A 21,859-nucleotide genomic window follows, 5' to 3' on the forward strand; every position below is an offset into this window, starting at 1 on the left:
GGGAGCCCTGGGGGGTAACGGGGAGCTCGGGGGGGGCAGTAGGCAACCCCGGGGGTTAACCGGGGGGGTGACAGGCAGCGCTGGGGAGCAACGGGCAGCCCCGGTGAGGGGGTACTGGGCAGCCCCGGGGATAACGGGGGCGTAACGGGGGTGTAATGGGCAGCCCCGGGGGGTAACGGGAAGCCCTGGGAGTAAGGGGGGGGGATAACGGGCAGCCTGGGGTTAACGGGGGATAACGGGGGGCAACCGGGGGGCAATGGGCAGCCCGGAGTTAACGGGGGGTAACCGGGGGGTAACCGAGGGGTAACGGGCAGCCGCCGGCAGTAACGGGCAGCGGGGGCGGAAGTGCATCACGGCCGCTTCCGGCGTGCGGGGCGCTCCAAGATGGCGGCGCTGGCGTTGAGGTGACTCCCGGGAGGGCCGGGCCGGGCGCCGTGGCGGGACCCGCGGCCCCGGGAGCGGCTGCGCGGCGCCGCGGGCGGACGGGCCGGTTGTCCCGTCCCGGCGGGGCCGGGTCCCGCCGCTCGGCTGGGCCGCGGTGCCGCCGAGCGGGGACAGCCCGGCGCGGGGGGGTCGCCGGGAGCGCCCCGGAGCCGCGCACGGAGCCCCGGGCCGGGCCGCGGGGTGCCCCGACCCGGGACGGGCTCCTGCCCCCGGCCCGGCTGTGGGTGACGGCCCCCGGTGCGGGGACGGGCCACGCCGCCCCACTGCGACAGCTCCTGGGTCCGGTCCCCCCGGTCCCGCCCCGGTCCCTGCGCCCTCGGGCTCGTCCCTTGGGGTGTTTAAGGCGGGGGACGGGCCCCGCGTCCCTGCGCTCCCCCTCCCCGGTGCAGCGGCCGCAGGGAGCCGGCGAGGCATCGCCCCCTCGGGCGGCCGATTCGTGCTGCCCCCCCGCCGCAGCGAGCCCCCCGGGCAGCCCTCGGGGTGCGAGCGGTGAAGCGCGGAGCCGGGGCAGAGCAGGAGCCCGGACCCCCTTGGGCTGCGGGGTGGCACCGTGGCCTCGGCGCCCTGCCGTGGGGCAGCCCCGCTCCCTCCCGCTCTCTGCCTGCAGCCTCTCCCCGTCCCTCGCTCCTGTGGCTCTCGGTGGCCTTGACTGGGTGGACAGTCACCCACGTACCACCCAGCCGGCGCTGGGGGGTGTCCCCCGCCTCGCAGGGACGCCTGCCGGGGTGCTGGTGGCTTCGCAGAAGCTCAGCGGTCCTGTGCAGGAGCATGTCCTGCCACACCCGTGGCGCTGAGCAGTGATGGGGAAGGGCATTGCGTTTGCTTGGCCTGAAGGTGCCTCTTCCCATCTGCCACCCCCACTGGACAGTTTTGTGCCTCCTCGAGGCTGTGACCGTCCCCCTCCCAGCCCCCGTTTCCGACGTTGTCCTCTTTGATGTCAGCCTGGAGACGGTGTTTGGGATTTTTCATTCTCTTAATTTATTCTCTTTCTAGCGGCGGTTGGAGCCGTCACACTTTTGTGGAAAGCTCTTTGTCGCGCGTGCGGGTTTGTTTAAAGGCAGGATCTGCCAGCAGCGGGAGAGGCGGGGGGCTCCGGTACCTGCTTGGGCGGGCGCCCCGCAGCTGCTGCCTGAAAAACAAGAGAGAAGTCACTCGCTTTGCTTTGAAGCCTGCGCCTGATAACTTCATCTCATGTCTGCTTCTGCTTGTCAGATGAAAAAGCGTATATAATTGCTTCTCGTTTGCCTCCTCCGTGGCGAAATCCGAGTGATTTTTATAGACCTGTCTTGCAGGATAAATGTTAACGACGTCTATCGACGTGACACTGAGCTGATGCTGCTCCAGAGCTGTCCCCCGCAACTCCCGAAATTCTCCTCCTGAGCTAACGGAGCTGCCTGGTGGGGTGTGTGCAGCCGGTGCTGTTCCACCGCCGGGCGCTTACAGACATCTAATTTGAGCTGCCACTTTACACTTGTCCTTCTCCAGCCTGCACGAGCGACTGTGCTCTGTAAAGTCCCCGATAATTAACACCGTCCAGGGGTCCCCTGAGTCTTTGCACCCTCCTCGGGCGCGGGGCACAGTGGGAGTTGGCTGGGGAAGCTCTCAGGGTGGGTCTGGAGGATCCTCTTTTAGGGCTAATTTTTCTTTTTAAAGAAACATGTTTGTCAGTGATCTGGAAGAAAATGCAAGTTAATGGAGGAAGAGCTGGAGAAGCCGTAACAACTTAGAGAATGATAAATAATGAAGAGGACAGGTCCTTGGTACAGAGTGACCTTGATTGCTTAGCTGGAGGGCTGTGTTTTGCAAGCAATAGTCGTTGCACTGCAGCAAGATGTAATGCTTTGCATCTAAAAAAAAAATTAAAATTGAGCCAAGAGGATGGGGAGTTCTTGCTGGGGAGTTTAGCTTTGAAAAAATGCAAATGCATTGTGGATTTTATTCCTGTTTTGAATGTTGTGTGTGATTCGGAGCCAGCCCGCCCTTTTCCACCCCCCACAAGAGGTGTTGAGTGGCTTCCATAGAAGGAGAGATGAAGTAGGTTTGGCCTTTCAATCTGGAAAAGCAGACTGAGGAGGGCATGAGCGAGGTGTATAAATAATTAATGGTCTGTGGATAGAGATTTATCATTCATCTACTCTCCCCTGCCCAAGGACCGGGAGGTGGTGGCCAGCGCTGGTCCACAGGGGCTTGGGACAAGCAGGGAGCTGGTTCTCTGCGTCCGGTTAAGCCGTGAGAATTTGTGCTGGGAGTTGGGAGGTGGCAGTGCGAATTCATGGCGAAAAAAGCCATTTATTACAGACTGAAACCCTCTGGCTTGGGAAGTGCGTGAGCTGCACGTGGTGGTGGGTGCTCCCGTGTGTTTCCTGAGACTTTTTTCCGGGGATCCGTTGTCGGCTGCCCTTGGACACGATGGTGGAGGTTTGGCTGGGATCAGCCATTGCTGTGTCCCCCTGAAGCTCTCGGTCTCGCTCTCAGGCCGCACTTCAGGGAGGGCGTTGATAAACTAGAGACGGTTCAAAGAAGGGTTTTCAATCGGAAATGTTGCACTGCAGCATGGGGTGGATTCTGCATTGCCGAAAATTCATGTGTCCAGCCAGGATGCCTTCCTAAAAACCTGCAGTGTTTCAAGTCCAGCCTGTGAACGTGAGGGAGGATTTTGAAAGGAAACATCCTAACGATCATTTATACAGGAACTCGGAGTGGTTAATAATAATGACTTTTGTTTTGGATTTACACCTGGTGAAGAGCTGACCTCCAGATGTTTTTCCTACCGCGTCCTCAAGACCGGCTGTAGGACGACTGAAAAGCAGCAGAGCTTCGTTTATCTACTGCTGTTACTGAAACAGCGGGAGATGCTGGTACAGATGCTTGTGCGTTTGAGAAGATTAATTAGTGTTTGTCGCGTGCAGATGAGCACGCCAAACGTTATTACAGACCTCGTTCTTGTCATGTTGTCAGGAAAGGCAGCGCTGCCTGTTACGCTTTGTCCTGGAGAGGAGCGGGCTCCGCAGATTCCAGCCCACATCTGCAAATGCTCGAGCTGCGCTGGGCCGGGGGCCTGTTCCTCCCCGTTCCTGGAGAGATGCCCTTGAATGTCAGGGTCGCAGTTACTACAATCGCTCCGCAGAGAGCGGCACCCACTCCTTCGGGCACCACAAAATCCCTTTTTACCTCCTGCCCCGAGCCTTGGCGCGGCTGAAACGCTGCGTGCGCTGGGCTGCGACAGTGACCTCCCATCTCGCCGGTGCTCGGAGCTTAATGAATGGCGGCGGCAAAATGCTGTAATGAAAACAAGTGTTTGGGGGAAGGGGGGGCTGATGGCTTCATCTTGGACACGTGGAGCGCGGTGGCCTGAACCTGCCCTTTCTGCAGAGCTTGGCAGATGCGCCTTTCGGGGGATGTGTGCTGCCCACCCCGATAATTGCTGTAGTGAGAGTGAAAAACGGACCGCCTCAGCGTAGCTGTGAGCTTAGAGTGCTGTTTATGTCTGTCTTACAAACAAGGTATTACAGCTGAGCAGACTAATTACAGGGTGTTGTAAAGAATGAACCCCCGGGCAGAGTCTAGAGACTCTAGTTAAGAGCTCAGTGTAAGGGAGAGATTTGTGGAGGAACAGCCCAGATCCTCTCGTGTTAAGATTGATTTTAAGATACGAACCACCAAAGTGGCGAATCCCCTCCCCGGCCCCATCTTGCTGGCATTTTCAGGTGTTTATTTGGCACTCACAAAGCCTTTTTATCTTCTCTCTTGCAGATGTGTTGGTCGGCGATGCCTGCTGGCTCGGCTTGGCCCTGGCCTTTCTGTGCGACAGTGAGTCCGAGGCTTTACTGAGAGTAACGGGATTAAGTTCTTCCCTGAGGGATCAGGCTCAGGCTTTGGGGCATGCGTGCGCTCCATCCGCTTAGTAATTCTGGTCAATCAACGCCATGTGTTGGCTGGGCACTTAACTGCCTCGTGCCACCACGAGGGCACGGCCTATTTACGGAGGGGCTGGGGCTTGTGGACAGGGACGAAGGGAGAGCCTGGCTGGCCGCTGAGGCAGCCCTGGGTCTCTCGCGGCGGCGGCGGTACCCCTGTCACCCCTCTGTGCCACTCTGCGTGACAGCTTTGTGCCTGAGGAGGGCTGGGAGCCACAGAAACCCTCTTGTTACTGTGCTTCGTGCTGCCAGACTTAGGGAGAAATCGTTATTTTCTGCTAAATTGGGCTGTAAGTGTAATTGCTGTGTAATCTCAGGAACATTAAATTACAAGCTCTTTATTTGGTACAGTGTGCAATTACCATGGCAGTAAAGAGCAGGTTGCATGTTATCAGTATTATATAATGTGTTATCTGATATCCTATACCCTGATTTGGGTGGTGCTGGGGGGGGTGGCTCGGCTCCGCTGGCTGAGTGGATTCCAGTGCAGCAGCTTCCCATTCTGCACGTTATTATTACTCACTCGGGAGAGCTGGCAGCGATCTTCTCCTCGCCTGTGTCCATGCACAGCTGGAGCTGTTCTTTGTACTGCTGTAGTCAAGGTCGTCCGGGAGCTCGTGTCCTGCGAGATGGAAAGCTGCCGCAGCAAAGCCTGGCGGAGCGGGCAGGGGTAAAATGCTGCCCGTCTGTCCACACCTCCCCTCTCCTCTTCTTTTGCAGCATCGTCCCGATGGGAACGACGGCCAAGGAGGAGATGGCCCACTTCTGGGAGAAGAACACCAAGTCCAATCGTCCCTTGTCCCCTCACATCACCGTTTACGAGTAAGAGCCTCTTGGCCTCCTCAGCCTCGCGCTGGGGCACCTCTGGGCTCTGGCAAATGACAGCCCTGTCCCCGGAGGCACCCTTGGGTGGGAGGGCTGTGTGCGTTCCCGCTGTCACTTCAGGCGGAGGACAGGGAGACCCTCGACATTGCGCTGTGAACCGTCTGAGGTGTGTGTGGGAGTCGCAGCCTCCCCCACGGAGTTGATGGCACTCACTGTTTTTGTACGGGGTGTTGCGGAGGGGTATAGTCCCCCTGGAGCTGCGCCTCGGGGTGCTCGGGCAGGGCAGCATTTCCAGACGTGCCGTTGAAAGGTAGCTGCCTCCGCGGAGGGCGGTTGCGCAGAATGGTGCGTCCTGCTGCGGAGTTGGCGGTCCTTGGGGGTGGAGGCAGGAGGCCAACTCAGGGCTCTCGGGTTCCTTCCTCAGAAAGGGCTTCTTTGGGGCTGCCTCCGTCACTTTTCCAGGTTCTCTCGTTTATCCGTGAGCCTGGATGCCCAAAGCCTGCCCCTTTGTTCCTCAACTGCAGGAGCATTACAGTCTTCTCCTTTTTCATCTCCCTTTAAGCTTTCGCAGCAGACGCCCTTCCCCTTCCCAAACCCGTGCCAGTGGCATTTGCCATTCCCAAGCTGCCTCTGCAAATTCCCGTCTCTCCCCTTTTGCTCTGGCTGGATTCCTTGAATAACTCTGAGTGCAGAAATACCCGCCCAGCAGCACGGACCTGTCTAGGAATAGACGGGCTGTGCTTTGTCCCGCGGCCCCGGAGGCCTCCCGGGTGTTGTGCCCTGTTTTGCTGACGAGTTTTGTTGTTTTGCAGGTGGTCCCTGCCCATGGCGATGTCCATCACGCACCGGGGCACCGGCGTTGCGCTGAGCTTAGGTGCGTGCATCTCCCATCTGCTTGTAGCAACAGAGGGCGGGGGCTGCGGGAGGGAAGACCCCTCTGACTGATTCGGAGACGTGACTCCAGGCGGACGTTTCCTCTCCAATGTTCCCAGCTTCAGCAATGGATTTTCTCCTGGGAAACCTGCGCTTTGTCCTCTCTCTTTCTCCGTCCTCTGAATATCTCCCCATCCCCATTTCTCTGTCCCCGGGACCTCTTGTGCTGCAAGTGGCTCCAGTCCTGCAAAGGCAGCGATGCTCCCCCGTACATAAAAGCCTTCGAAGCCTTTGCAGCACTGCGGCCTGGCCTGGCTGCTTTCTTCGGGGCCTTCCCCAGCCTGGAAAAAGCTGATCTGCTGCTCCAGTTCTCAGCCCTTCTCTTCTGGGGCTGTTTTTTGCTGGTTTACCCTTACAGGAGACCCTGTGTGAGGGAAAGACTGACAGGGAGGCAGAGCTTGGAGGATTTTCCTTAGCACAGGTGGAGTTTTTCAGTTTCCTGGGAATGGCTGCTGCTTTCCCAGAGATGCCAGTGGGGGAGAAAGGCAGCGCCAGCATCAAACCCGATAAACTCCCTCCAGCAATTTGACTTGCATGGTTTGACTAAGTGTAGGACATCCAACTGTGAAAGGCTGTTTTGTTTCCATTAATGCCCTCTCATGGCAGCAGGAAGGTGCTTCTCTGGTAGCTCCCTGTTGAGGGGGGGGAGCTGGGTTGGTGTTTGCAGACGGGCAGAGAGTGAAGGGACTCAGAAAAGATGTGCAGGACTGAGGACTTGTGTTCTTCACTCGTCAGAGTGAGAGGGAGCAGCGAGGGCTGCAGCCTGCCCTTCCCAGCCTGGCCTCCTGTGAGGGCTTGGGAGTTGGGCTCCTAGAAAAGGGCACCCATGTGCCCTCCTGCTCCCGTATCCGCACGGCAGAGCCCTGGTGAGGGCTCGGCTCTGCCCCCAGGCCCTGCTCCTCCCAGGCCAGCTGGCTTGCGCCCAGCTCTGCCTCGCAAAGAGCGGCACACGTCCTCTGGGCGGGAGAGCTGCCTCCAGCACGGCAAGGTGACTTGCCTGCCTGCACCCTGTGAGCCCAGCTCCTCCTTCGGGGTGGCTGCGTGCCTTGCTCCGTGCGCGAATCCAGGGCACTGCCTGGCAGCCGCGCTGGCACCACCAGGAGCTCTGGACGTGCCTGGCCCCATCCAGCTTGCTGTCAGACGGGCCGAGCTGGCAGGTTCACTGTTGCCTTTCTGCTCCGATCCGTCAGCCTCTGCCGCAGGGGAAATCGTCCCCTTCCCAGGCCGATCGAGCACGAAGGAACATTGCTTCTGCCGACCACAGCTCAGCCGCCAGGAGAAGGAGGGGGAAGTGTTCAACTCCTCTCCGTCAAGGCCTGTAATTACAGGAGCCTCTGACTTCCTGCGCTCCTTGCAGGGCGAACACAAAGGCCATTGAGGAGACAAGTGGCTGAGCGAGGAAGCAGCTGGTTGATTCATGCTGCCAGCGCCGGCCTCGGCCGAGGTGCTCGAGCTAGCGTGCTGCAGTGTAATCAGGCGCTATTGAGCGGAGGGTGAATCGCGACTTGGCTGACTGCTGGCTGCAATCGTTCCCATTCTTTTGGCAGCACCATCTGGAGAAACCCTCTTGGCCTAGAAATGAGGAGGAGAAGGTGCTGCGGCTCCTGCAGCTAGCGCAGCCATGCGTGTCAGGCTGTCTCTTTGCTGGTTCCTTTGCTGGTTCCCGCCGAGGCTGCCTCGCTACGTCGCTGCCTGTGGCTGTGGCTGGCGACAGAGGCGTTTCTGTCCCGAGATGTGGGTCTGGAGTCATCGTTGAAGAGCTGCCACCTTACTTTTTTGAACTTCGTTTTCCCTTTAAGCTTGAATTTGGGCTGGTTTGGCTGCAATTGCATGAGGTCATGCCAGTTTGGTCTCTGGGTGTTGTATGAGTAATGCAGCCCCAGGTGCAGGACCCAGATTCGGTGCGTTGCTGCCCCAGTTTGAGTCCTCAGCACCCCAGCGTACACTGTCACTGTGCAGCTGGCACTGCCACCAGACGGGCAGAGCCCTTCTCCTTCCTCCTTCCTCTGCAGGCTGCCATGAGCTGATGGCGGTTCAGGCCGTGTCACCAAACCAGAGACGCAGAGGTGGCCTGGGGCTCTTTGTGGGCAGCGAGGGGTTGGTAAGGTTTCTGCTGGCTTGACCTGCAGGCTTTGTCTTTCTCAGGAGTCTCCCTCTTTGGTCTGGCTGCGCTGCTGCTCCCAGAGCAGTTTCCCCACTACCTGGCCATGGTGAAGTCGCTCAGCCTGGGGCCCGCTCTCATCTACTCCGCTAAGTTCGCTCTGGCTTTCCCCCTCTCCTACCACACCTGGAATGGAGTCCGACACCTTGTGAGTAGCCCCTGCGAGGGGCCGCACGTGTGCTTGGGGGTGTGAGGGAAGGGAAGTGTCTGCCGGCTGTGGGAGCGCTGGGTGCTGCATCTGGGAAGGTGCCCTTGGAAATGGGAATTAGTCACTTCAAGTGCTTCAGAACCTCAGTGCTATTTTTGGGTACATTTAAGTTGCAAGGAGCATCGCTATGCTGGTACTTCACCGGGTGGCACAGCTGGCTGAAGCATCCCCCCACGTCTCTTCGGCTGCGGGAGACGGACAAGGGCTGGTGGGAGCAGCGTTACAGCCAGAGGACGTGTCTGCAGAGCCGCGGGCTCGAGCCCTGCAGAAGTGCTGCCCATTGCTCATTATCTCACCCTCATCATGCAGCCATTGCACTGTGATCTTCCAGGTGCTTTATAGTATTTAATGAGCCCAGAAGACGTGTGGCAGAGGATTGGAGACAGGGCTGCCTGCACAGAAAGTAACCTGTGATGTTTGCTCTGGGTTGAAGTGAGGAACAAGCAGCTCCGTTCAGCTGAGCTTCCTGTGTTTGACGAAGGAGGGGGAGCTGGAGAGCTGAGAGTTTCTTGCTGGGAACAGTACAAGACGTGCTGCTTTTTGTAGTTGATTTTGTGTTTTCTGTAGCTCCAGATAGGTTAGGTTTTACGGGAGCAAATTGCAAAGGCAGCTGGCCCGGAGCGTGACACAATCCTTCTGCTCTGGGCGGGGGGGGCATCACGTGCGGAGCCGCACTGCAGATGTGGGCTTGTGCTGCGGGCGTTGATGGCTCGCGGTGTTTCCAGTGTGGAAACACGGGACTTGAGCACTGCTGGATGTTGTATCCTGTACCTGAGAGCCGCCATTACGAGGTGCTCGTGTCAGAGTGCCGGGAGGCGCCTGGCTGAGCTGTTGGGGTGAACAACAGCGTGCTGCGAGAGCAGCCCCCTCCGCGGGTCCTCAGGGCGGACGGTGGCCAGCCGGCAGTGCTGCGAGTGCTCGTTATCCGCTTTTCAAGCACTTGGCGTCAGAGGAAGTCTCGGAGCACGGGGCCTGCAGCTGGCTGAGCCCCGCTCGTTTGTGGAGATGCTGTCGGGCAAATGGAGCAGTCATAACCGGCTCCTTGTTCGGAGCGTCATGAGTCGAACGTGTGCTGAAGTCTCTGACTGCACATATATATTAAGATGCCAATTAAATTGTCTAGGAAGGAAACCAGCAGCATTGGCTGCTGGCTGCGCTTGGCAGCGCAGCCCATCGATGACAGAAGGGGAGTCAACAGGGAGCAGGTTCAGTTTAGTGCCTCTGCCCCAGGGGCTTCTCTGCTTTGAGCCCCGGGGGCTTGCTGGCAGGCTGGGGGGAGGCGTGCGCTCCCCAGGCTGCCCTCAGCCACCCCACTTTTGCTTGGCCAAAGCCAGGTGAGAAGTGCAAACCCACCTGCGATACCTGGGAACCAAGGACACCCAGCTCCGGGTTGCCGTTCCAGCTCCCTGCCATCCGGGCTCAGCCTGGCCTCCGCGGCTCGTACCGTACCCAGGGGCGCCGGGGGCTGAGGCTAATCCCCACCCGCTCGGCTCTGCTCGGGTGTTAGCGCTGCCTCAGATCTGCAGCTTGCGCCGTGCTTTATAACCTATTTCTGTCAGCAGGAGAGAAGCAAGCGGAGAGCCGCTTTTGAAGTGAACCTGGCACGCTGCGGCTGTTGGGGATTAGGGAGAGCTCACAGGCAGCTTTGCCGATAGATGCGGGGGCTTGATGGGGGATAAACTTCCTCTGGCATGGCGCACGCGTGCCTGCACCCAGGGAGACCCCTGCTCATTGCCCTGCAGCGATGGACACTTGTAGCCCACCCTCCGGTCTGTATCCAGTGGTCCAAAGGCTGTTTTTTGGGGTGGTCTTGCTAGCTTTTATCAGAAAGATGGTGTCTTTCTGCCTGCGTCTGGCACATCCCCCATCAGGGACCGTCCCAGCCCTGTTGAATTAACCCTGCTGTGTCTCTTCTCTCCCGCAGGCCTGGGACATGGGCAAGGGGTTCAAGATCCCCCAGGTCAACCAGTCTGGGGTGCTGGTCCTGATCTTGACCCTGCTCTCCTCCGCGGGCCTCGCAGCCATGTGAAGGTACCTCCCGGTTGATGGCCTCCCTGTTTTTGGAAGATTTGCGCCGTCCTAGCCCACCTCAAGATGTGCGTGGAGAGGGAGGCGGGAGGACAGGCTCCTGAGTAACTACAGATCTGGGGAAGGTGGCATTTCTCCTCCTCGCAAATCTTGTGGATGATCAGAGTTGCTTTTCATTAGCCCAGGTGATGTGCTAACCCCCTCTTAGCGGTGGGGGGACAGGCCAGGCTATCTCCTGCCGTGCCACATGCCCGAGCAGCCACAGAAAGCCAGGCACGAATTAACAGCCGATCCCGGCACGTTCGGTCGCTGCCTAGCTTCTTCCAGGCAAACTCCAGGGCGTTTCTTTTCTCTGCTCTGTCCCCAAGCTTGAGACAATGCTGAATCTGTGTCCCTGCAGGTCCGAGTGGGCTCGTGGACGGCTGGTAGTGCGTGTGTAGGCCTGGCACAGGACAAGCGTCTCCATTGAGGCAGCCCGTGCCAGGGCAGGGAGAGCAGGCGGAGCTGCCAACGCCGGCACCCGTGAGGGGAACGGGTGATCGGTGCCATCCAGGTGCCGCACCGGCCATGGGACCCTGCGCTTTCCGAGCCTGGCAGCGTGAGCTGGCTGGGATGGGGTGCTCAGATGAGCAGAGGTTCAGCCCCCACTCCTTATCCTTGAAACGTGGTTCAGCCAGCTTTGGGGCCCTGGAGCCCCTGACAGTGAAAACACCCGATTTTCCCCTGTTAGGAAGTTACTGTCTCTGGCACGATGGGAGGGATGTGGTTTTCCGGTCCTGTGTTGCCACCAGCTCGCATTTCAGCACTTGTCACTTGTCCACCTCTGCAATAAAGCAGCCTTGATCCTTCACACTGAGCCGCTGAGTTTGTCGTCTGTGCTCGACACTGTTCACTGAGGCAAAGTCGGCCGGGAAGGGGTGTTTTGCTCCGAGATCCAGGGAGTCGCCACTTCCCAGAGCCGGGCGATGGAAAAACAAACTGTTTGCAGCGTTTAGAGGCAGGTGTAGTGCCTGACCTTTGGAGCTGGCGGGTGTGGGGTTGTCTGTGAAATGCTGCCAGAAAGGAATTTCCTACCTGGACTGCGGTTGTTTGTACTGGTACAAACACCTGCACGAGGTCCAGGAGCTTTTTGCTCAAATTGGTCAATTTTTAACGTTTGCCACTGGGAGCAAAGCTTTGCAAAGAGGACGCTCCCCACCAGGCGCTCTGTCCTGCTTTCGTGTCCCAGCAAGGGTCTCGGCTCTGTTTCAGGAAGGATCCTCCTTCCCGTTCACATCATCAGCCGGCAAAATGTTGGCTTTATGGGGAACATCTGCTCTCCTCATCGGGCTTTTGACGGAGACCTGAAGTGGCAGGAGGGGAGCCGGTCCAGTAACGCTCTCCAGGATCCCTCGCGCCGGCCAGGCTTTTTCCATGCAATTGCTTTTACCACTGATTCGAGCCCTGTCCCTCCCACTCGCTCAGCTCCTCTGCCTGCCTGCTGGACCTCACAAATCTGCCACTCCTTTAATTAGCAGAAGGCATCGCAGCCCTGGGGGGACGCGGAGCCTCGGAGATGAGAAATCACAAAGGAGGAAAAGCCGTCTGCTGTCAGCGTGGCAGAGGGAGAAGACTTACTGCCGAATCCCGTTTGGTGTAGCTGCATGCCCCAGCAGGAGAGAGCTGCTCCTGGGTGAAAATGAATGTATTTTAGCTTTAAACCAATTACTTCCTGCAGTTGCTGAAATGGCTTTTATTTGGAACCCACTTCTGCTCGCTAATGAGCTATTCTGTGGTGCGTGCCAGCTGCTAACGAAGTTAGGCTCGCTGCATCTCTCAGCTGCACTTCACAGACTTCATTTCCCTCTCACGAGCGGTGGCGGGGGGCTGGCAGCGCTGCCCCGTGGCTGGGGCGGACCCACCACGGCCGCTTTCCCCACGATGGGAAACGAGGCCAGACCTGCCGCTCTTCCGCCCATGAGACGCTGGTCGAGGAATGGATGAAACCAGCCTGCAGCGGCGGGATTGCTGCTGTTCGGCGCGGGGAGAGGCCGGGTGAGCCGTGAGCGGCTCCTGGCCTGCGGCTAGTCCCACCTTTCCAGCACAAGATGCTACTAAATTGGACGATCCAAGATACAACCTGGAGAGGGCACGGTGCCTGACACCGAAGCACCGCGCAGACTCGCGCAGCCCAGACCTGCCTGGGGCCGTGCCCTGAGCTACTGAAACCAAACATGGGGATTTATTTATTTTTTTTTTAAATTATATTTTTCCAATTGTTTTGAGAACACAAGTGCGGGCCGTGTGGTGCTGTCCCGGCGTTGGCCTCGCTCAGGCTTCTTTGACACGTTCCCCTTCCTCACCCTTGGGGGTGTTTGTCTGCGTGTCCCAAGGGGCGGATGGTTTGCAGCCGGGGAGGGGATGGGAGGAGAGCAAAGCCAGCTCAGGGCCCTGCGCGAGACGGCCGCCCGGCTCTCACGCCTGCGGCTGCTCCTCTGGTACTGGCCTCCCGGCATCCCGCACAGGGTGATGCCCTCAGCCTGTGGGATCTGCCCCCCTGGGGCTCGGCCTCCGCGGAGCCCCCCCGGCTGGGAGCGGAGACCTGCAGCGGCGTGGCTTGCCGAGGGCTGGCCCCCCTCGGAGCGGGACGGCTCGAGGCTGGGATTTCAGGCGAGCCGGCGTCCCCGTGTCGGAGGTCTGTCACAGCAGGCTGGTGGGAGTGCGGGTTTTGTCCCCCGTGCTTGGCCTGCTGGGAGCAAGGCTGGCGCGCAGGCGGGGGCTCCGGAGACGTGTCTGCCTTCAGCTGGACCTCCGTGCAGCCGGGCTTGTGGGAGAGCGGCACCACGGCTGTGGCGCCTGCTCTGGGGCTGGGCGGCTCCTGCAGCGGTGACCCGGGAGAGGCCCTGGCGGGCTGGATGCCCTCGCTGGATGCCCGACTGCTCCTTCGGGAAGGCTCCTTGGCCGTTTGTGCATCCAACCGAGGCTCTTGGGGCTGCGCGAGGGAGATGTGTGCTAGGCTCATGGTGTGACGCTGGGGACGGGGGGCAGCGGGAGAAGTGGGGGGCGAATGGACTGGACAGAAACACTGGGGCAGGTGGGTCTGGGCCAGCCCCCGCTGCCGTGGAGGGGCTCGCTGCAGCACTTGGGGCAGGGGCTGCTCTGCCCGGGGGTGAGGCACCGCTGCAGCGGTCCCCGGGGAGAAGCAGGGAGTGGAAACGGGGTGCTGGGGGCTCTGGGAACCGCTCCACATCAGGGCAGCCCCTATTCTGGGAAGCTTTTCTCCGGGAGGAGAGCGGCAGCTTGTGAGCTCCTCCTGGTGGCACAACGGCGGCCGCGGCAGCCCGGGCACCCGGCCAGCGGCGGGGAGAGGAGCCCGGATTTGGGGCAAAGCGGAGGGAGCCCCTTCCCGGGAGCAGGGGGAGATGGTGGCCCAAGCACTGGGTGCTGCCGGGCCGAGTGCACCCGGTCGGATCTACCAGCGGGTGCAAACTGGGGACGTGGGAGGAACGGGTCTGAAACATCCCGTGGGAGGGAGGGAAGCGGCACAGGGAGCACAACTTTCCCCGTGCGGCTCCATCTCTGCTGCCTTCTCCCCTCTCCTGCCCTTCACCGGCCTGGGGTGGTACAAAACACCCCTGAAGTCTGCTCGTGAGCCAGGGTGCTGTCCCTGGACCCCCGGAGGGGGGCACCTACCTTCCCGGTGATCTCCGTCCGGAGGCCGTTGCAGGCGCGGGTCAGGGCGGTGGGTTGGCGGATCCAGTCAATGAGCCGCGCGGTGGCGGCGGCCGAGCGGGACGTCAGGTCCAGCCTGGCCGGGGGGATCCTTGGCGGCATCTCCCAGGTCCCCACAAACCTGCCCCACGGGGACGCCTGGGAGGAAGAGGGGGAGCGGGGCCTGGCGAGGGCCTTGCAGCCCCACGGAGCCCTGGCGCCAGCTGAGGGGCAGGAGCAGCCACCTCCGGCCCCCCCGCGGGTGCCCGTGGACCTGGCTCACCTGGGAGCGGGGCACGGCGGGGAGCAGGTGCCCCTGGTCATCGGCGACAATCGGCGTGGAGCCCTCCCGCAGAGAGGGGTGCTGGGGGAGTGGGGGGTGGATGTATAGCCAGGGGTCCCAGGGGAGTCCGGGCCAGGGCTGAGGGGGGTCCTGGGGGTCCCAGGCCAGAGCTGAGAGGGGTCCCAGGGAGTCCTGGGGGTCCAGGCTGGGGCTGGGGGGTACCACGGAGGGTCCGGGACACAGCTGGGTGGTTCCTGGGGGTCCAGGCCAGGGCTGGGGGTGTCTTAGGGGTCCCATAATGGTCCGGGCCGGGGCTGGGGGGGGGGTCCGGGTGGTCCCAAGGGTCCAGGCTGAACTGGGGGAGTCCTGGGAGGCCCTGGAGGGGTCCAGGCCAGTGCTGAGGGGTCTGGGCTGGGGCTAGGGTGGTCCTAGGGGGTCTGGGGAGGGCCCAGGCCAGGGCTGGGGGGGTCCTGGGGGGGTCCAGGGAGGGTCCAAACCGGGTCTGGGGGTGTCCTGGAGGGTCCGGGGAGAGCCCAGGCCAGGGCTGGTGAGGTCCTGGGGAGTCCCAGGGGTCTAGGCCAGGGCTGGGGCAGTCCTGGAGGGCCCAGGCCAGGGCTGAGGGGGTCCTGGAGGGTCCCAGAGGGGTCTGGGCCGGGGCTAGGGGTGTCCTGGGGAGTCCCAGGGGTCTAGGCTAGGGCTGGGGGTGTCCTGGAGTCCCAGGCCAGGGCTGAGGGGGTCCTGGGGGGTCCCAGAGGCGTCTGGGCCCGGGCCAGGGCTGTCCTGGGGAGTCCTGGGTGTCTAGGTTGGGGCTGGAGGGGATCCTGGGGTGGTCTGGGCCAGGGCTAGTGGGGTCCTGAGGGTCTTGGGGGAGTCCAGGCTGGGCCTGGGGGGGGGTCCTGGGGGTCCGTGATGGGGCTGGGTGGGGTCCTGGGGGATCCTGGGTGTCCGGCATGGGGCTGGGGGTTCTGGGGGGTCCTAAGGGTCCAGGCCAGACTGCGGGAGTTCTGGGAGGCCCTGGGGGGTTCCAGGCTAGGGCAGAGGGGGTCCAGGCTGGGGCTAGGGTGGTCCTGGGGGGTCTGGGGAGGGTCTGGGCCAGGGCTGAGGGGGTCCTGGGACGTCCCGGGGGTCTAGGCCAGGGCTGAGGGGGTCATGGAGGGCCCAGGCCAGGGCTGAGGGGCTCCTGGGGGGTGCCAAAGGGCTCTGGGCGGGGGCTAGGGGTGTCCTGGGGAGTCCCGGGGGTCTAGGCTGGGGCTGGGGGCGGAGGGGTCCCAGGGTGGTCCGGGCCAGGGCTGGGGGGGTCCTGAGGGCTCCTGCGGGCCCAGGCCGGGGCTGGGGTGGTCCTGGAGGGCCCCAGAGGGGTCCGGGCTGGGGGGGTCCTGGAGGTCCCAGGCCAGGGCTGAGGGGCTCCTGGGGGGTGCCATAGGGGTCTGGGCTGGGGCTAGGGGTTTCCTGGGGAGTCCCGGGGGTCTAGGCTGGGGCTGGGGGAAGTCCTAAGGGTCCCGGGGGGGTCCGGTCCCGGGGCTGGGGGGGTCCCGGATGGTCCCGGGGGGGTCCAGGCCGGGCCTGGGAGGATCCTGGGGGGTCCCGGGGGTCCGGGCCAGGGCTGGGGAGGGTCCTGGGGCGGTCCCGGGGGTCCAGGCCGGGCCTGGGAGGGTCCTGGGGGGTCTCGGACGCATTCGGGCCGGGGCTGGGGGGGTCCGGGGGGATCCCGGGGGGCTCCAGGCCCGGCCTGGGCGGGTCCTGGGGGGTGCCGGGGGTCCGGGCCGGGGCTGGGGAGGGTCCCGGGGGTCCGGGCCGGGGCTGTCCGGGCCGGGGCTGGGGGGGTCCGAGGGGGTTCCGGGGGTCTGGGCCGGGGCTGGGGGGGTCCGGGGGGATACCGGGGGGGTCCAGGCCCGGCCTGGGCGGGTTCTGGGGGGTCCCGGAGGTCTGGGCCGGGGCTGGGGAGGGTGCCGGGGGGTTCCAGGGGTCCGGGCCGGGGCTGGGGGGCGTTCCGGGGGGTCCGGTCCGGGGGTACCTGCCGGCCGGGCCGGGGCACGCTCCAGTTCTGCAGGCGGTGGGGGCTGAAGGCGTCCTCGTACTGCGAGGAGAGCGGGGCCGGTGAGAGCCGGGACCGGGACCGGGACCGGGACCGAGACCGGCCCCGGCCCCCGCCCCGCCCCCACCTGCCCCGCTCCGTAGCGAGCCGCCATGCGCCGCGCGCGCCGTCTCCTGGCAACTGCCCCGCGTGACCTCGCGCCGCGCGCGCCCCCTGGCAGTGGCGACGGGCGCTGCCGACGGGGCGGGGCCGGGCGGCGCGGGGGCGGGGCCCGTGACGTCAGCGCCAGCCGTTCGGGGCCGGGGCCGGGGCCGGGGCCGGGGCCGGGGCCGGGGCCGGGGCCGGGGACCCCCGGGGGAGCCGGGCGGGGGCGGAGCGATGGCGGGGCGGGGGCCGGGGGGATCAGGGCTGGGCCAGGGTCGGTGCTCGGGCTCCGGCGGGGCTAGGGCCGAGGTCGGGCTTAGGGCCAGGGCCGGGCCGGGGGGCGTCTGCGGGGGTCGGGTTAGGGCTGAGCCCTGCGGGCCGGTTCGGCCGGGGCAGCCCCCGCCCCGTGGCCCCCGGCAGGCCTGGGGCCGGTGTGGGTCGGGGCGGGGTTAGGCTTAGCCTTAGGGGTTGGGTTAGCGTTAGCGTTGGGGTTAGCACCTGGGTTAAGGATTAGGACGGACATGAGGTTTAGGGTTAGTGCTGGGGTCCCGGTTAGCTCCCGGGTTAAGGTTAAGGTTAGTATTAGGGTTAGGGTAGGGGGTTAATCTTAGGGCCAGCCTTAGGGCAAGAGTCAGGCTGGGGTTTAAGTTGAGGATTATGGGCAGCATCGCATTAGAGTTAGGATTAAGATTAGGGTTAGGGCACCCTGGGCCTGGGCACCTCTGCGGGGTGCTCGGGGGCTGCGGTGGTGCCCCCCCCATCCCCTGCTGGACCTCACAGGCGACGTCTCCCCGACACGTCCTGGCTCGCCCGGCGTCCCGCCCGGCGTGGGGCACCCACGGCCGCGTGGCAGCGTGCCCTGGCAGCAGCCCCAGAAAGCACCCATGGGCGCTGCGGGGTTGTGTCAGCAGCGTCTGCACGGGGACGCTGGGACGGGCGCTGCCAGGAGTGAGCCGGGTGCCCTGCCGCTGCCGTGGCACTAACTGACCCCGCCGGGATGAGCTTTCCTCTGCCGCGGTGGTGAACCGGGGCTGCCGACTCCCCGGGACCTTCCCGAGCACGGTGCCAGGGCCGGCAGCCGCCTCCTCCCCGGGCTGCCCAGCCGGGGAGAGGCGAGGCACGACTGGACAGCGCTGAATTCACTTTAGTTTATTTCTTTTCATTTTTTTTCTTGTTCCAAACTGCAAATCCTGGTACCAATGGCGTCTCGTCTCGAATAACACCCAATTGCTAAGGCCAATGCGGGGGCACCGGTGGCGCCGGGCCGGAGGCGGGAGGCTGCCGGGCAGCCAGTTTGGGCGATTCGGGGCTGCCACATCCCTGCTCGACGCCGAGGGGACGGGCTGGAGAGAAATAAATATTGCTGCACTAGCGAGGGATGCCTCCGGGAGCGGGGCTGGGAGCTGCCCCGAGAGCCGGGCTGTGGCTGGGGGGGGACATACAAAAAAGGGGCCAAAAAAAAGAAAACCAACAAAACAGACTGATGAACCCAAACAAAGTTTGCTGGAAGCCGGGGCTGTTTCGGGGAGGAGGAGGGAGCTGGATTCCTGACTTCAATTTGCACGGCGAGCCCCGGCAGCGCAGCCCTGCGCCGCTTGGCGCCGGATCCCAGCGGTGCCGCCGGCTCTGGGCTCGCAGTCACTCTCCCCGTGGAGCCGAATCGGGGGCGGGCGTGGGGCCGGCGGGGGGTTACAGCGCCGGGCAGGCGACCTGGTGCCGGATGCCCTCGTTGCACATGAGGGCGGCCGCCCGCTCGTCACCGTCGCCGTGCTGGCACTGCATGTAGCTGATGCCGTGGGGCGAGTAGCTGTGGTGGGCGCAGACGTTGCAGGCGCGGGTCATGGTGCCGCCTGTGCTGCTCCTGCAGGCAGAGGGGATCCCCAGTGGCACCCATCAGTGCTCGGCAGTGCCCGGTGGCACCCATCAGCACCCATCGGCACCTGGTGGCACCCATCGGTGCCCACCAGCTCAGCAGCACAGCAGTGCCTGGCAGTGCCCAGCGGCACCCATTGGCACCCCACTGGTTTCCATCGCTGCCAAACAGTGCCTGGTGGCACTCATCAGCACCCGTCGGTGCCCATCGGTGCCCCCGGGCACCCGTCAGTACCTGATGGCACCCACCAGTGCTCATCGGGGTCCATTGGTACCTGGCAGTTCCCAGTGGTGCCTATCAGCACCCATCATTGTCCGGTGGTGCCCATAGGTGACCGGCGGTGGCCATCGGTCCCCAGTGGCACCCAGCGGTGCCTGTGGGTGCCCATCGGTCCCCAGTAGTCCCCAGTGGCACCCGCCGGTGCCCGCTGGCCCTGTGCCCATCCCGTGCCCCCGTGCCCCTCACCTGCAGTCGCTGCAGGCCCGCTGGCACTCCTTCTGACGGTAGCGGCAGATCAGCGCCCAGATGAGGAGCCCGAGCAGGCTGAGGAGCAGGAGGGAGCCCAGGATGGAGCCCACGATGATGCCCGCCTGCCTTCCTCCTGCCGCGGGAGCACAGCCTGTCACCGCCGGCCTCCCCGCCGGCTGCCCACTGGTCACCATGCCCCCGGTGGCACCCTGGCACACAGAGCCAGCCCCCGGCAGCACCCTGCCTGCCCTGTCCCCCCCGCAGTGGCACTTACTTGGTGCAAGGTTGAGGTTGATCTGGCAGACAGAGTAGCCCACACGGTTGGTGACGCGGCACTGGTAGATACCAGCGTGCACCTCCGTCAGGCTACGGATTAACAGGTCGCCGGGAGCACGTCCTGCAGCGGGAAGAGATGGGCCCCCATCAGCCCCACCGCCGCACCCCCGCTGGCACCCACACCCTCCGACACGGGTGCACAGGGACATGGGAGCACACGGACCAGGGCACATACAGACATGGACACCCATGAACAGAGGTGCACATGGACACCCACGTTCCTGGGTGCACACAGCCATGGGCACCCACCAACATGGACACCCCACCCAGGAGCATCCCCCACACCCAGATTTCCCCTCCTCCCCCTGGGTCCGCGCAGCCCTGCCAGCACCCACCTTGGATGGTGCCGGAGGGCAGGTGTCCCCCGCCATAGCCGTCGGCCAGCTTGGCCCACTGGTAGGCGAGCGGGGAAGTGCCCCCCCGGCTGTAGCACCGCAGCAGGATGCTGCTCCCCTCTATCAGCTCCCCCTCGGTCCAGCACTGTGGGGTGGCCGGCTTCTCTGCAGGGAGAGGGATACCGTCACCGCCAGGGCCACTGGGGGCCACCCAGGGTGCCTGGGAAGGGGACGGGGCGGGGGGGGGGCTCACCTTGCACAGTGACGATGACCTCGTGCACAGCCACGGTGTTTTTCCTCACCCGGCACTGGTAGGTGCCAGTGTCAGAGACCTGCAGGTCGGCCAGGCGGATGGAGGCGTCGTACTGGCTGGGGTCGTTCTGTACGAAGGCCACCCGGTCCTGCAGCCCTGAGCCGCTGCCGTAGTTGACGTGGTGGTCATGGTAGGACAGGAACTGAGGGGAGCAAGTGGGAAGACTGGGCAGGGCTGGTCAGGGTGGGGGGACCCGGGGCTGTCAGCTGGGGAGGGAAATGCACTGCCCGGCTCTGCCTGCCCCTGCCTGACCTGCCTGTTCCTTCTCTGCCCTACCTGGACCTTCCCTGTCCTGCCAGACCTTGCCTGTCCTGCCTGCTCTGCTGGGCTTTATCTGGTCCTTCCAAGCCCTGTCTGCCCTGCCTGGTCTTTCCCTGCCCTGCCTGGTTCTTCCCTGCCCTGCCTGGTCCTTCCCTGCCCTGCCTGGTTCTTCCCTGCCCTGCCTGCCCTGCCTGGTCCTTCCCTGCCCTGCCTGGTCCTTCCCTGCCATACCAGACCTTGCCTGTCCTGCCCAGCTCTGCTTGCTTGGCTGGGCTCCGCCTGGTCCATCCCAGTCCTGCCTGCCCTGCCTGCATGGTGCGATGGCAGCTGCCGGGACGAGTGACACTCACCACGTTCTCCGGGCCAGTCCGCTCGGGCGTGATCTGGATCCACTCGATGCCCACGCCCTGGGGACCGTTGTCTTCGGGCTCGAGGACATAAGGGCAGCCCAGCTTCACCGAGTCGCCCTTGGCCAGGTACAGCACCTCCCGGCCCTTGCTGTTGATCCTGACGGCCAGGAGGAGAGCTGGGGAGAGAACGGCACCCGTCACGCCGGCCGGGGAGCATGGGGACACCCCAAACCTGCACCCCAATGCACCCCGACCCCAAGTCCCACAGCACCCGACCTGCGGGGAGCAGGGACAGGGCAGGGACCCATCCGCCAGGGTCAGGCACTGCAGGGACTGGGTGTCCTGGTGGGGTTGAGCACCCATCAGGGCTGGCACCCGCTGGGTCCCATGAAGCTGCATCAGGGACAAAGGGACGTGGTGGGCTCAATGCCACCCGCCCGGCTCTGGCCAACACAGGTGGGTGTCGGGGCAGGACCAGCCCCAGCTGAAGGTGCTCTGCTGACCATGGGGTGCATCTGGCACCCTGGGGTGCCCCACGGCCGGGCAGGGACCCCTCCATCCTCGGTGGCATCGCTGCAGGAGCGGGTCCAAGTGCAGGGATCCATCAGCGCCTACCTGGCATGAGACCCAGGAGCAGGAGCAGGCTGGCGCCGTGCCCTGCCATGACGCTGCAGCCGTGCCGGGCAGTGAGGAGGAGTGGGAGCGGAGGAGGCTCCGAGGCGACAAGGCAGCCGGCCGAGCGGGGCTGCTTTTACATGCTGGGCCGGGGCGCTCCTCCCTGTGGGGCGGATGCCTTTGGGATGACTGAGTGGCTCCAAGCTGTGCGTGAGCGATGCCGCCCTGCTCCACTCCCTACCTGGTAATTAAGCATCGCCATGCTATGGGCCCCTATCCAGCCAGACCCGGGCTGGGGGCCACTGCAGGCAGCACACAGGGGGCACCATCATGCCCCAGGGCACCCAGAGCAGCGGAGCAGGGATCGGGGGGGCTGTGGACCCCGTGGTGCCCGGTGGCTGGTACCCTGGTGTGGGCACTGGCGGGATGAATGTAACCGGTGGGAAAAGGCTGATGGGGACCCTGCGGCAGCAGCCCAAGTGTGGCCGAGCACCGCAGCCGCATGACAGTGCCAGTTTGGCCCCATGCAGGTTCCGAAAGGATCTTGGTCTCGGGCAGGACTAAGGGCAATTGGAAGAGCTTAAAGGTGTGGTTTGACCATGGGCTTAAGCTCCTGCAGATCCCTCCTCCGGTCCTGCCC

General features: G+C 63.5%; 3 protein-coding genes across 6 annotated transcripts; 1 reads left to right on the top strand and 2 right to left on the bottom strand.

The window, feature by feature from the left end:
* The first annotated feature begins 329 nt into the window (after positions 1-329).
* Positions 330-11,366, top strand: SDHC (succinate dehydrogenase complex subunit C). Of its 2 annotated transcripts, XM_075176231.1 has the most exons (6): positions 330-404; positions 4,198-4,254; positions 5,082-5,183; positions 5,999-6,060; positions 8,265-8,428; positions 10,413-11,366. In XM_075176231.1, exons 1-6 carry the CDS (start codon positions 385-387, stop codon positions 10,515-10,517), a joined length of 510 nt encoding a protein of 169 aa, XP_075032332.1. In that variant the 5' UTR covers positions 330-384; the 3' UTR covers positions 10,518-11,366. The 2 variants fall into 2 exon arrangements, with proteins under 2 accessions (XP_075032332.1, XP_075032333.1); XM_075176232.1 differs by lacking the exon at positions 330-404 and having other exon boundaries at positions 4,198-4,277.
* A 1,370-nt stretch (positions 11,367-12,736) lies between these two features.
* Positions 12,737-16,729, bottom strand: CFAP126 (cilia and flagella associated protein 126). Of its 3 annotated transcripts, XM_075176229.1 has the most exons (5): positions 16,652-16,729; positions 16,504-16,566; positions 14,490-14,570; positions 14,189-14,365; positions 12,737-13,487 (listed from the first exon to the last, which is right to left on the bottom strand). In XM_075176229.1, the coding sequence occupies exons 1-5, from the start codon at positions 16,676-16,678 to the stop codon at positions 12,939-12,941; spliced, it is 897 nt and encodes a 298-aa protein (XP_075032330.1). In that variant the 5' UTR covers positions 16,679-16,729; the 3' UTR covers positions 12,737-12,938. The 3 variants fall into 3 exon arrangements, with proteins under 3 accessions (XP_075032330.1, XP_075032331.1, XP_075032329.1); XM_075176230.1 differs by lacking the exon at positions 16,652-16,729 and having other exon boundaries at positions 14,189-14,390; positions 16,504-16,560; XM_075176228.1 differs by lacking the exons at positions 16,504-16,566; positions 16,652-16,729 and having other exon boundaries at positions 14,490-15,664.
* A 1,628-nt stretch (positions 16,730-18,357) lies between these two features.
* Positions 18,358-21,268, bottom strand: VSIG8 (V-set and immunoglobulin domain containing 8). The gene is made up of 7 exons (XM_075176264.1): positions 21,220-21,268; positions 20,605-20,780; positions 19,934-20,135; positions 19,681-19,845; positions 19,284-19,406; positions 19,007-19,142; positions 18,358-18,529 (listed from the first exon to the last, which is right to left on the bottom strand). Exons 1-7 carry the CDS (start codon positions 21,266-21,268, stop codon positions 18,358-18,360), a joined length of 1,023 nt encoding a protein of 340 aa, XP_075032365.1.
* Between the last annotated feature and the right edge of the window lie 591 nt (positions 21,269-21,859).

This window comes from Calonectris borealis, chromosome 29 (genome assembly GCF_964195595.1).
Source record: "Calonectris borealis chromosome 29, bCalBor7.hap1.2, whole genome shotgun sequence".
In the NCBI taxonomy this organism is placed as follows: domain Eukaryota; kingdom Metazoa; phylum Chordata; class Aves; order Procellariiformes; family Procellariidae; genus Calonectris; species Calonectris borealis.